Raw genomic sequence first — 11,189 nt, forward strand, 5'->3', positions numbered from 1 at the left:
ATGTTGTGTGGCCACGCCATCTCCCGGGAGAACCTTGCAGTTGGAACACTCTTTCCTATCATCCCTCCTTGTGAGAATAAAGTCGATTTGTGTCGCATGTTGAGCACTCACATAGGTAACCAGAAGTGAATCCCTTTTCTGAAAGAAGGTTTTCGCGATCATAAGGTCGTACGCAACTGCGAAGTTCAAAAAATCTTCACCACTTTGGTTCTTGTTCCCGTAACCAAAGCCGACATGGACCCTTTCGTATCCCCTTCCGGACGAGCCGACATGTCCACTGAAGTCTCCTCCAATGAACAGCTTTTCGCTTGGTGGAACACCACTTACCAATCCATCTAGGGCTTACCAAAAATCCAACTTGTCCACCTCAGGAGAGCGTTCGTGGGGCGCATAAGCACTGATAACGTTCAAGGCCACCTTACCTAATAAAAGTCTCACGAGGATTAACTTGTCTCCCTGTTTTCGAACTTCGACGACTTTATCCGCCAGGTACTTGTTGATTAAGATGCCCACTCCATTTTGGTTGGTGCTTTCTCCCAACAACCAGAGCCTAAAACATGTGCCTTCTACTTCCTTTGCATTTTGACTCGGCCACGTTGTCTCCGTACGCAAAGGATGTCCACTCGCCTTTTGCACGCCACAGCTACCAGCTCTCTAAGTTTACCCGTGAACGACCCTACGTTACAACTACCCAAACGAATCCTAGTTTTCGTGACGCAACTAGCCTCATTGCCCCCCGCACCCGTCGATGATGTGAAGACCCTTTCCTATTTGACACTATATCGGGGCCTCGACATAGTGGCGCGTCACAAAAAATATCTGAGATTTGAGTATGAGGTGACGACCCAGCCTTTGCTAAAATTATTGCTACACCCAGGATCCGGATCGGCGCGTCGATACTGCTGTTACGCGCCCACAGATTATCGGTAATTGTCATATTCATAGAAGGAGTGACTAGTTTCATATTGGACGTGTCGGTACCAACAACCCGCCCCTTTAGTCCTCGCTGGGATACAGGCTGTACGGAGAGAACACACAGGCGAAGCTCAAGGTTGCGGCGCTGGCCGCGCAAAATCGGGATTTCCAAGCCAATCAGTGACAAGTCTCCCCTCCTATCACCTCGCTGGATTCGCTTGGATATGACTAGGGAAGGTGTTAGTCAGTTCCCTAGCGTGCCGAGAGACTCTGGCTTATCGTTCGCCGCTCAGGGAAAAGAGCCAACAAGCGCTAGAGAACCAAACAACACTCATACGCCAAAACGTATTGTCTTCCAAACAACGATCGTCAATAGTAACACTAGTAAATCAAACCAGTTAAGGCTAGAGATATCAGAGTACCAGGGACTAACCGTTCCAGGCGGACACGCTGAGCGTGCAAAAGGCTATACCGTCATCCTCAATCATTAAGAAGAGATCTCTTTCCTGTACAGGCCGTCGTGACACTTTTATCAGACTCGTTCGTGATAGAAGGGCTCAGGAAACCTTTTTGATAGTTCTAACGCGAGCAAAGACGCTCAATTTTCACGACTTGCTTGTGAACTCATACATATAGTCAGTATTAGAATACTACTCATTGGGTACCGATGGAGAACAAATGCTTCCTAGGTTATTGAAGAATTACAAATGTTTAGGTTATTTTTGCAATTTTAGTTTTAGAATCTTCTTTAGGACTCATCGCGTTGTGCTCTTTTCCTTCGTCAAGGTTTTATCCCTTTGGATGTGGGTTTTCCTTTTCAAGGTTTTCAACGAGGCAACATATGTGTGTCCAACACCTTTTGGTGGTTTTATCATTTACCTTTTATTGTCTACCTTTTACTTTTCTTATCATACCTTTAATACTGATGTAACCATGGCTGTTATCGCCAGAAGTTAGTGTGTTGAATGAAATACCTAATTTACCAAAAATAAAATAAAAAAACACTTGTATGAAGATGACCTTTCGATATTTATCACCAACCTAACAATGGCAGTGAGTCTTTACCTGTCCAGAACTTAGAGTTGGGGCAGGGCACTCTCAAATCTCAATGCTTATTGATGTAATCTCGGCTCCATTACCTTTTTCTTATCTTATTATAATAAAGAAATCCTTTTTGGTGAAGCCTTCTTTTTAAAGACAAAATAGTTTGGTATCACCATGATATTACTACTATGACCTTAAATATCGACCACTATTATACGTATATATTTAAGGGTAAAAATTCATATTAAATCAATATTTATATATTCACGGAACGCCATTGTTTTAAAATAGATCAAAAAAATTTAAAACTTGAATCACACATCGGATTTTATAAAATTAGTATATTTGGAAAACTCTTTAAATTATTTACACAATAAGTACAAATAAGAATATTAAAATTTTATTTTATTTTATTTTTCTCATTAATATCTATTTGGTGTTGTAAAAACAATAAAGTTCAAACGCGTGCATCGTACACGTGGTCTCACTAGTAAAAATAAAAGGAAACAAACTTATACTCATGCTTGCAAATAATCAAATTAACATGGTTGACATGGAGGCTAGACACACCGTCCCCGCAAGAACCCGGAAATAACATGTTATTATCTCTATTACACCAGTTGTTAATCACGATTACATTACAACTGTCCCCTAGAAACATTCAAGCAAGTTACATTAAAAATAAAAAATTATATTTTAGTTAAAGAAGTATGAACATTATTAAAATGATGGTCTAAATATTATGATATAGTAATAATGGAATAAAGGTAAGATGAACGAATATAAGACGGGTGTCCATTTTCTTAGAAACGGTGCATTGCACATGTGGGTGGTGGCTAGCTCAGACATGAAAAAACATAGAAAGAGATGGATGCATGCAACATTTTGTGATAGATGAAACACTTGCCAGACTGCTAATCTGATCTAATCTATATCTAATCTAGTTTTATTATTCTAATATATAAAATAAAAAAAACTCATATTAAATTAAGGAATAAATGAAGTAGTACAACTTACTTTAAAAAGACAAAAACTAAAACCCAAAATCTCTTGCTTATCTAAGGTTTTAAAGTCGGGAAGAAGAAATACCTTACCTACGTTCTAGTACTAGTTTGAAGAGAAACGTATGCCTAAAGAGAGATCAAGAAAACGAAGGGAAGACAGAAAGATACCCGATAATCAGACACAAGGAGTTGTTGATACCAATGTAGTTAATATCGGATACCGGTTTCGTCTCGGTTAGGACCGGTACACTGGTACAACACTGTATCGGGGAGATTTCGGTTTCAAATACCGGTGCTTTATCGGTTATAAATTTTATATTTATAATTTTCATGGCGCACATTTTTTTCGCATAATACACCTGTTAAGCTATATAAAAGGCCTAAAAATTGAAAATATCACACACACTTACATTTCTTCGCTCGTACAATGACTTGGGTAGCACCGACGAGGGTTTGAGAATGCAAACTCGACGCATCACAAAGAAATTTGTAAAAATCCCAAGTATTGCACACGTGTAACTACATGGATATAGCTGCAGACACGTATATAGGTAAACCTCAATATGTTATATGAAGAAAAACTAGTACTACACGTGCACTGTGAAAGCTAAAGGAGTGGTCATGGTTTTCGCTTTTCACTCGGTCTCTCCGCCTCCCTCTTTCAACTCTCCTACTTCTAATGTCATCTTCATCTTTCTTACTATGTTTTTCTTATATAGTCTGGAAACCTAATTTAATCCCCAAATTTCAAATAATACAACATCAAAAGAGGATGAATAACAACAGCCAAAAAGTTCTTCAACAACAACAATAGCTCCTAGTCTTCAACGAGAAGAAGTTATAGTTTTCCTAGTCTAATAGCTCCTCAATTGTAATCATTTTTATTTCACAAAACCATTTTTGTGCGATTGATTTTCTTAGCTTGTTTATCAGGTTGATTAGATATTTTCCATGTCTTTTTGGTTTATGTATGTGTAAGATGAATCAATAAAAAAATGGTTCCTTTAATCTTTGTATGTGAAATCAACAGAAGTGTTCTCTTTAATTTTTGTTTGTGAAGTCAGATTAGTTGATCTAATGAGGAAAAAATAAAGAACATTTCGGCCGAGATAACCGGTTCTGACCGGTAAGACCGGTACCATCCGAGATTTCTTCAAAAATATCGTCTCGCGGTATTGTGAGAATTGTCTCGCTCTTGGGACGAAACGCGAAATATTGCCGAAATCTCGGCCGAGATGGCCGAGATTGACTACACTGGTTGATACATCAAGTATATGCGGCCTTTCACTCTTTTTTATTTTATTATGGTACCATTTCTTTCGGTAAAGGCAAAAGTATTATCAATAAGGTTATTATTGGGGCGTCACACTCCAATAGAGTGACGTCACCTAATAGGAAAAAAACGGGTTACTCATAAGTAATATCAAAAACCTCTTATCTCAAATAATTTTGCAATGTCTAAACAACCCTTATTTAGTTAATTTTAATTAGATAAAAATTAAATTAATGAATTTTGTTGTATACTTGGTGAATTCTGGGACAAAGTTTTTGTGGGAAGAAAAACTGGTCGTAAAATAACCTTCTACGGTTGGAAATAATCCAAATCTAGACGTAAAATCACTTCTACGGTTGGAAATATTCAAAACCTGAACGTAAAATCACTTCTACAGTTGGAATTAAAAGAAAACTGGACGTAAAATCGGATTCTACGGTTGGAATTAAAAGAAACCTGGACGTAAAATGAGCTTCTACGGTTGGAACTAATCCAAACCTGGACGTAAAATTACATGCAAATAAAATTCTACGGTTGGAATTAATCCAAACCTGGACGTAAAATCACTTCTAGCTAAAGAGTAATCTAGACATTTTGTATATTTGTTAGGATATCCCATAACTAATTTTTTGAACATTAAGAATCCAAGTGAATCCCTTCTATTGGAGTGTGACGCCCCAATAATAGCCTTCATTATCAAAGCCACTGGTTGCTGAGAATAATTATAATTCCTGATACCATTAGACTGTAATTTACACCAACAAACATGAAATATCTCATACGCAGTGTAAACTGCAAGTTGCAGTAATTACCTTCAGATTAATAAACGTGTTTGGCAACAAAAAAGAAAAGGGAAGTGGCAGAAACAAATTCATGAAATGCTGAAAACGCATATCCTAGATTCCTAGAAAGGTTCAATTTCCCCAGTGGTAAGCATGAAACCATCTGCTTGAAAGTTGAAACTGACTCACGTCCCCATCCAATTTGACCCCAATACTTCCTAGTTCCTACACGTTTAACTCGATGCCCTCATTTTCTATTCATTTTGGTTCTCCTCGTCTACCAACAGTAGTGGACTTTGACTCGTGCTTTACAAGTTCTTAGTACCAGTTCTTTGCGAATCTATAAATCCCTCAGAGTCAAGATTCGATGAAAACTAGGAAAATAATACTAGGGGCGAAAAAACGGTTCGGAGTCAAAATATAATTATTTGAGAAAAATGTAGATGTGAATTAGAGGAATTTGTTAAACGATTAAAAACTTATGATCATTAATATATTCTTATTTCTCCCACAGATTTGAGATCCCCCTTCTGACCATAAAATAGGTTAAAGAACCATTAATCTTACTAGTTCAAGATTTGGACTTACTTATTGGAACTTTCTTCCCCCATAATAAGTATACACTTCTTTTTTATTCATTGACTTAAAGTTAAATACTCATATAATTTGCAATGATTCAAATGCAATTAACGTACCTGACGGCTTAAGACCAAGTTCTGTGTATAAGACACAGTTAACGTAGACCAAATTTTGAAAATTGAAAATTGCCTAAAAAGGATTGATTTTTTCTAACACTTTCTTTATGTATTCAAATTTTCAATGACCCAATACTACAAATTAGAAAAATCAAAAGAATTTAGAATACTATGCTGAATGAATTTAACTTACAAAGGTTTCACTAGCTGTGGGTCTTGGCCGCAATGATTATTGAATTGGCCTAGCCAATACAAACCAAGATTCTGAGTTCACTGACATCAGTAATTCTAGTTGAACGAGCTCCCGGGGAAGAGAAATTTTTAGACCAGGTTCAATAAGACCTGATTGAGAGAGATTCATTTGTTAGGTAAGTTAGAGCTTAAATAATATCTAACACTAACTTTATCACATACAAGTGCAATTCACTAAGGCATACCAGGAGAAATCTTTTTCCCTTTATAGAGCTCCTTTGCCAAGGGATTACTTGCCCAGTGATTAACAGCAACACGGCTTGTAGGCTGAAACCCGATTATATCCCCATCTTTTGACAAAACCACCTTAGTTTTTACCAAAAAGGAAAATAAGAGATCAGTAAACACACGAATTGTAGATTGAAATAAATGTTACGATAGCAGCATATATTACGAGGCAGCTGTTGAGAACGTGACGAAGAATATACTTTTTTCATTTCTCATATTAGTCACCCTATATAGGTCTATACTAATTCTTGTCTCTCAGTATATCTAGAGTTAATCTTAGACATGTGCAGTACCAGCACATCAAGATCCAGGATTCCAGGCTAGCAAAAGTAGTTACATATTTTCCTGTTTATAAGTCAGAAGCATAGAAAAGTAAGGATCCGCAGAATTACCTGATAGCTAGCTATGTTCTCTGCAGATTTTGCTTCAAGGTCGTTATTACTTTTATTGGAGAGAGATGAAGCCGAAGTAGATAAATCCACAGGCGCCTCTGTTATTGGCTGTTCTTCAGTATCTTCTCCGCTGGAGGAAACAACTTTGGAACTAAATATATTCTGTACAGATTTTGTTTCAAGGTTGTTATTGCTTTTACCAGAGACAGATGCAACAGAAGTAGATACGTCCAAAGGCACCTCTGTAATTGGCTCTTTCGAACCTTCCACATTGCAGGAAACAACTGGTGTCTCTGCAATAAGCAGTTCTTTGGTATCTTTTTCATTGCAGGAAACAGTTTCTTGACCAATACCCACATTGTACAACCTCTCCAAGTAAATCGGAAGTTCCCCACTCCAGGCACCGACAACTTTGTCAGTTACTATATCCCCTGGCCAACCAACTGAATCCTTGATTTTTTTCACAACTGAGATACACAGCTCTTCTACCTACCCATCAGTTGAAATAAGCTACATAAGAAAAAACTGCTGTACTCTATCTGACAAACAAAACATGGCCAATATTTCCAAGGAAAAAAAATGTTAACTACTTCATAGAAATAAGAAAGTAAGTGGTGATGTACCTTAGCTGCTTCCAAAGACTGATGCTGGTAATAACTTGTTTCAGACAATGAAATTGAAGAACTCATTGTTGGGGACATTTGGGACTTTCTGAGGTTAGGCCAATATAGACGAGATACTATATTGACCAAAATCACAAATACTCCACCAGCAAGGGCGAAAGATAGCATTTTCAGGAAAGAAGTGCCTCTCTGAAATAGCAGAATAGCAATCATAATAAGGTCGATTACCACTTCTGTAACCAAACTATATCTGCATGAATAAACATTAACAGCCCATTCGGTTGGGAGAATTGGAAACCTAAGAATTCAATTATGGGGTAATCCAATTCTTAGAATTGGATTCCAAGGAATGCAATTCCAATCCTAAAATTTCATGTTCGGTTGAGGTAATTCAATTATCTTTGTTTTTACCCTGGAATCGAATTCCATTGCACTATTGGACCAATACAATGGAATTCTACTATTTTGGAGGGAATTGGATTCCTAGGAATCAAAATTCTTGATTACAAAAAGTTCATTTGCGCCGTTCGATTCAAGAAATTGGATTCCCCGGAATCCAATTCCTTGAAACGAACATGCTGTAAAAACTAACAATAATAAACACAAAAACGGCATTCGAAAAATTTACTGAGAGTAGGATAAAGTTCTTACGTTCCTACAGTATGGAAATCAAGATTTCACATAAGAAAGGTTCCAAGATTTTCAGTTGTCTACCTTAAGATGAGTCTTTTATTTGTTTAAAACCTCAAAAATTATACAGCAAAGCACATGATTAAGTACCTGATTCTTCGCTAAGTTTGTATAATCTGCCACCACCCCAGAAGATAGCTGTTTATCAGGAAGAGTGTAAACATCTTCGTAGTACATATCTAGAATCTCCGCCAGCCCAACCTGAGAAAATTTTAATTTGAGTCACTTGTACAAAAATTGCATAAATTAATTAAGAAACATAAATAAACCACAAGAAAAGGAAGTGCAAGAAATGCTAATTCTGAAGTACAGTATGTAAAGTTAAGCACTTAAGCAGAAAAGCTTGGTTAGAACTGATTTTGTCCACTGTGTGACAACAAGCTATCACATATTAATACAAAAAGTTAACCCCTGATTTGTAGTATCTACAAGGTAAGGAATTGAATTGTGATAATAGAAGAAGAGTGAATTTCTTTTCCATAACCACTACATCTTGACATTTCTAATCCTACAGAAATGGATCTAAACTTAGATGTAAAACAGCAAGTATAAACTTTTTGGACCCGAGTCTCCTTTTTATAAGGGCAGAACTGGAGCTGCTAAAATTATAAAGCCATAAGACATCACATCTAGATATAACTTCGTCAAAGAGGCATGCGTAAAAAACAATGAGCGTAATATATTGAGGATAAGTACTGTCAAAAAGGTAGTACATAGTAAACCGTTCTTAGCCCAAAAAACCTCTATAACATGACATTTCAAACCAGAGTCTCTTCCCTTAAGAATACTGGTTGAAGGCCAGGGATGCAAGGGAAGAATGAAATACCATTTGGGAGTGGGTCAGAAGTACTTCCCACCTATTCTCTTCAGATTTCCTCCAACCGTCAAGCTTCACGTCCTTGAGTTTGTCAGTGTCAATTTGAAGCCTGTAAGCAGGTATATACTCGCTTGCCCAATTACTAAACTCAGTGCCGCCTATCTTTTCCAGTTTTGAGTAAGTTGATGGTGTCCACCAATGTTTACCTTTCATGTTCCTGGAACCGCAATCTTTCCTTCCTTCGAAATTCTTTAAATATGCCTTTGCATTTTCAAGTATCTCATCCTGATGTATTTCATATAATAAAATTGAACTGTCCTTCGACGCAATCCTTCTAGACTTTTGAAACCAAGGGTAAATATTTCTTGAAGTTGTACCATGAGCATTTTGGTGGAAATCCTTTTCAGTACTTTCAAGAACAGCTGCACAAACAACTTCTGCAAGCAAAGAAAGTACACAATCCCCCCCTGATGAGGTTATAGTAAAGAGTGTTGGGATCTGCTTAAAGGCAAAATAGAACAAACACATCAGTGAATTGTGCTACTCTTATGATGGAGCATAATACAATGAAGTACATAAGATAAATGAAGAAATCGTGCTAGATAAGACAGCTGCACAAACCTCTCTTTGGTTTTCAAGATCATCCATATTCCTTTTGGTTCCTGGACTAAACATTGCCAATTGAAAACTCCAAATACTTTGACAGACTACTTGTCTAAATGTCATCGCAAGTATATTTTTAGATGTTGAGCCAGACAACATTTCTGGGGGGAGTGTATTTCTTAGCTTCCTAGCCTTCTCCTTGACCTTTCTGGACGGCAAAAACTGTTAACAAATAGAATTCCTAAACTGGCTTAATGGCTAAGTTTGTAAACAAATTATTCCAATTCTGTAACTAAAGTTTCTAATAGTTCAAGAAAATAATTAGCATTGACACTGAAACTTAACATACCAATCTAGTTGCAATTGTACTGTGTTCATCAGAAGAACCAGGAAAGATTGTCTCAACAACCATAGTAGAAAGACCCGACAAAATGTGTTGATTTGCAGCTTCACCTCCATCAGCAGAAGCAGCAGTTAAAGCTTGTTCAAAAGAAACGTCTCCAATTAAAGTAAGTCGAGCTAAATCATTCTCATATGTTCTTACACCAGGGAGATTCTTTGTCTCTTTCTCTCCATTAAATTCAGCAATGGATTCAAGAATTTCAATTTCAGTTGGAAGGCTTTTAGGGTTTTGAGAAAATGAGATTGTGGTTCTTGGGAATTTTGATTGATGTCTAGTGGAAACGATAGTGAAGTGTTTAGGATGATAATAAGATAGGTGCTTTTTGAAGAATGGGAGATAGAGATGTGGAGTTGGTGAAGATTGGAGGAGAGGCATGAATGAAAAGGGTTTTGATTGGGTTCAAAAATATTTACTAAAACCCTAGTTTTGATTTTGGGGGAAGATGTGAGGGTTTTTCAAGGTGAGATATCTAGTTCTTGTTCCCTGAGAGTTAAACAGAACTTGGTAGATGATAAGCGCTTCGAGGAGCGAGGAGATGGGAACTGGCGAGTCCTCATGACTGAGTACAGAAATGTAAATAAAGACATCCGCAATTTAGTTAAAGGCACATGTAACGCTGAACCTTGGGACTGAGCAGCACCTTCTTGCCCATCTCATCATATCGGGAGATGATGCAACACTATGAGATGATTGTTACCATACCACTATAAGTCACACCACTTGTCTCCGCGTATGACATAAGAGATGATTATTACCATGCTTAAAGAGATAATTATAATCGGTTGCTGAATATTCATATTGTATATCGAGCCACATGATATTGGCATGCACCAAGAGAATTGGGATGACTAAGAAATGAAGCTATAGGTGCATCACATGGCATGAGGCTGGATAATGCACTTTTGACACGAGCAAGACCAGTGCATACATCCAGCTCAATGTCGAAATGGAGTAGAAGGTGAAAATAGGTTTGCAATAGCTATGTGCAAGTACAAGGCATGCCCTATGTATGGTCAGCGATCGTGAGATTATAATGCATGCAAAATGCATCATAATCGGCATTTAACGCTGCATACCCTTAGTACAACAAGAATCCAGAATGCATCACCTGTCCTCTGGTTCTTGGGAGATTGTGATGCATGTGATTTATTTTACATTTTTGATTGGTATGTTATCTTTTGGTTTCTGCAGGCATCGATACATACACGAGTTAGACTAGGAATGTTCATAAATGCCGATATAATGTTTGAACATGTGCTAAACTCTAATATCTTATCATTCATGTATATCTCATTGACACTCAAGGAAAAACCCTAAAAACCATTTTTTTCGATACTATTTTTGGTATCGAATTATATGTTTACCAAATTCAAGAGGTTTGCATATCTCTAGTTGCTATATTAATCAAGTACATGGATGTGCGCTAGCTATTCTTAGTTGCCGTACTATGAGCAAAATCTGTTATGAG

General features: G+C 37.3%; 1 protein-coding gene across 2 annotated transcripts; it reads right to left on the reverse strand.

Annotated features, from left to right (window-relative positions):
- Nucleotides 1-5,611: 5,611 nt before the first annotated feature.
- On the reverse strand, nucleotides 5,612-10,269 carry LOC113316836. 2 transcript variants are annotated; one of them, XM_026564984.1, is made up of 9 exons: nucleotides 9,668-10,269; nucleotides 9,337-9,540; nucleotides 8,725-9,213; nucleotides 7,989-8,099; nucleotides 7,209-7,397; nucleotides 6,786-7,074; nucleotides 6,586-6,683; nucleotides 6,151-6,271; nucleotides 5,612-6,055 (listed from the first exon to the last, which is right to left on the reverse strand). In XM_026564984.1, exons 1-9 carry the CDS (start codon nucleotides 10,094-10,096, stop codon nucleotides 5,943-5,945), a joined length of 2,043 nt encoding a protein of 680 aa, XP_026420769.1. In that variant the 5' UTR covers nucleotides 10,097-10,269; the 3' UTR covers nucleotides 5,612-5,942. The 2 variants fall into 2 exon arrangements, with proteins under 2 accessions (XP_026420769.1, XP_026420768.1); XM_026564983.1 differs by having other exon boundaries at nucleotides 6,586-7,074.
- Nucleotides 10,270-11,189: the final 920 nt, after the last annotated feature.

The sequence above is a fragment of the Papaver somniferum genome, chromosome 10, assembly GCF_003573695.1.
Source record: "Papaver somniferum cultivar HN1 chromosome 10, ASM357369v1, whole genome shotgun sequence".
In the NCBI taxonomy this organism is placed as follows: domain Eukaryota; kingdom Viridiplantae; phylum Streptophyta; class Magnoliopsida; order Ranunculales; family Papaveraceae; genus Papaver; species Papaver somniferum.

Coding starts and splice junctions, on each gene's coding strand:
- LOC113316836 (XM_026564983.1), bottom strand. CDS start 10,096: ATGCCTCTCCTCCAATCTTCACCAACTCCACATCTCTATCTCCCATTC. Junction 9,541..9,667: donor GTACAATTGCAACTAGATTG/GTATGTTAAGTT, acceptor ATTTGTTAACAG/TTTTTGCCGTCCAGAAAGGT. Junction 6,272..6,585: donor AGAACATAGCTAGCTATCAG/GTAATTCTGCGG, acceptor GTAAAAACTAAG/GTGGTTTTGTCAAAAGATGG.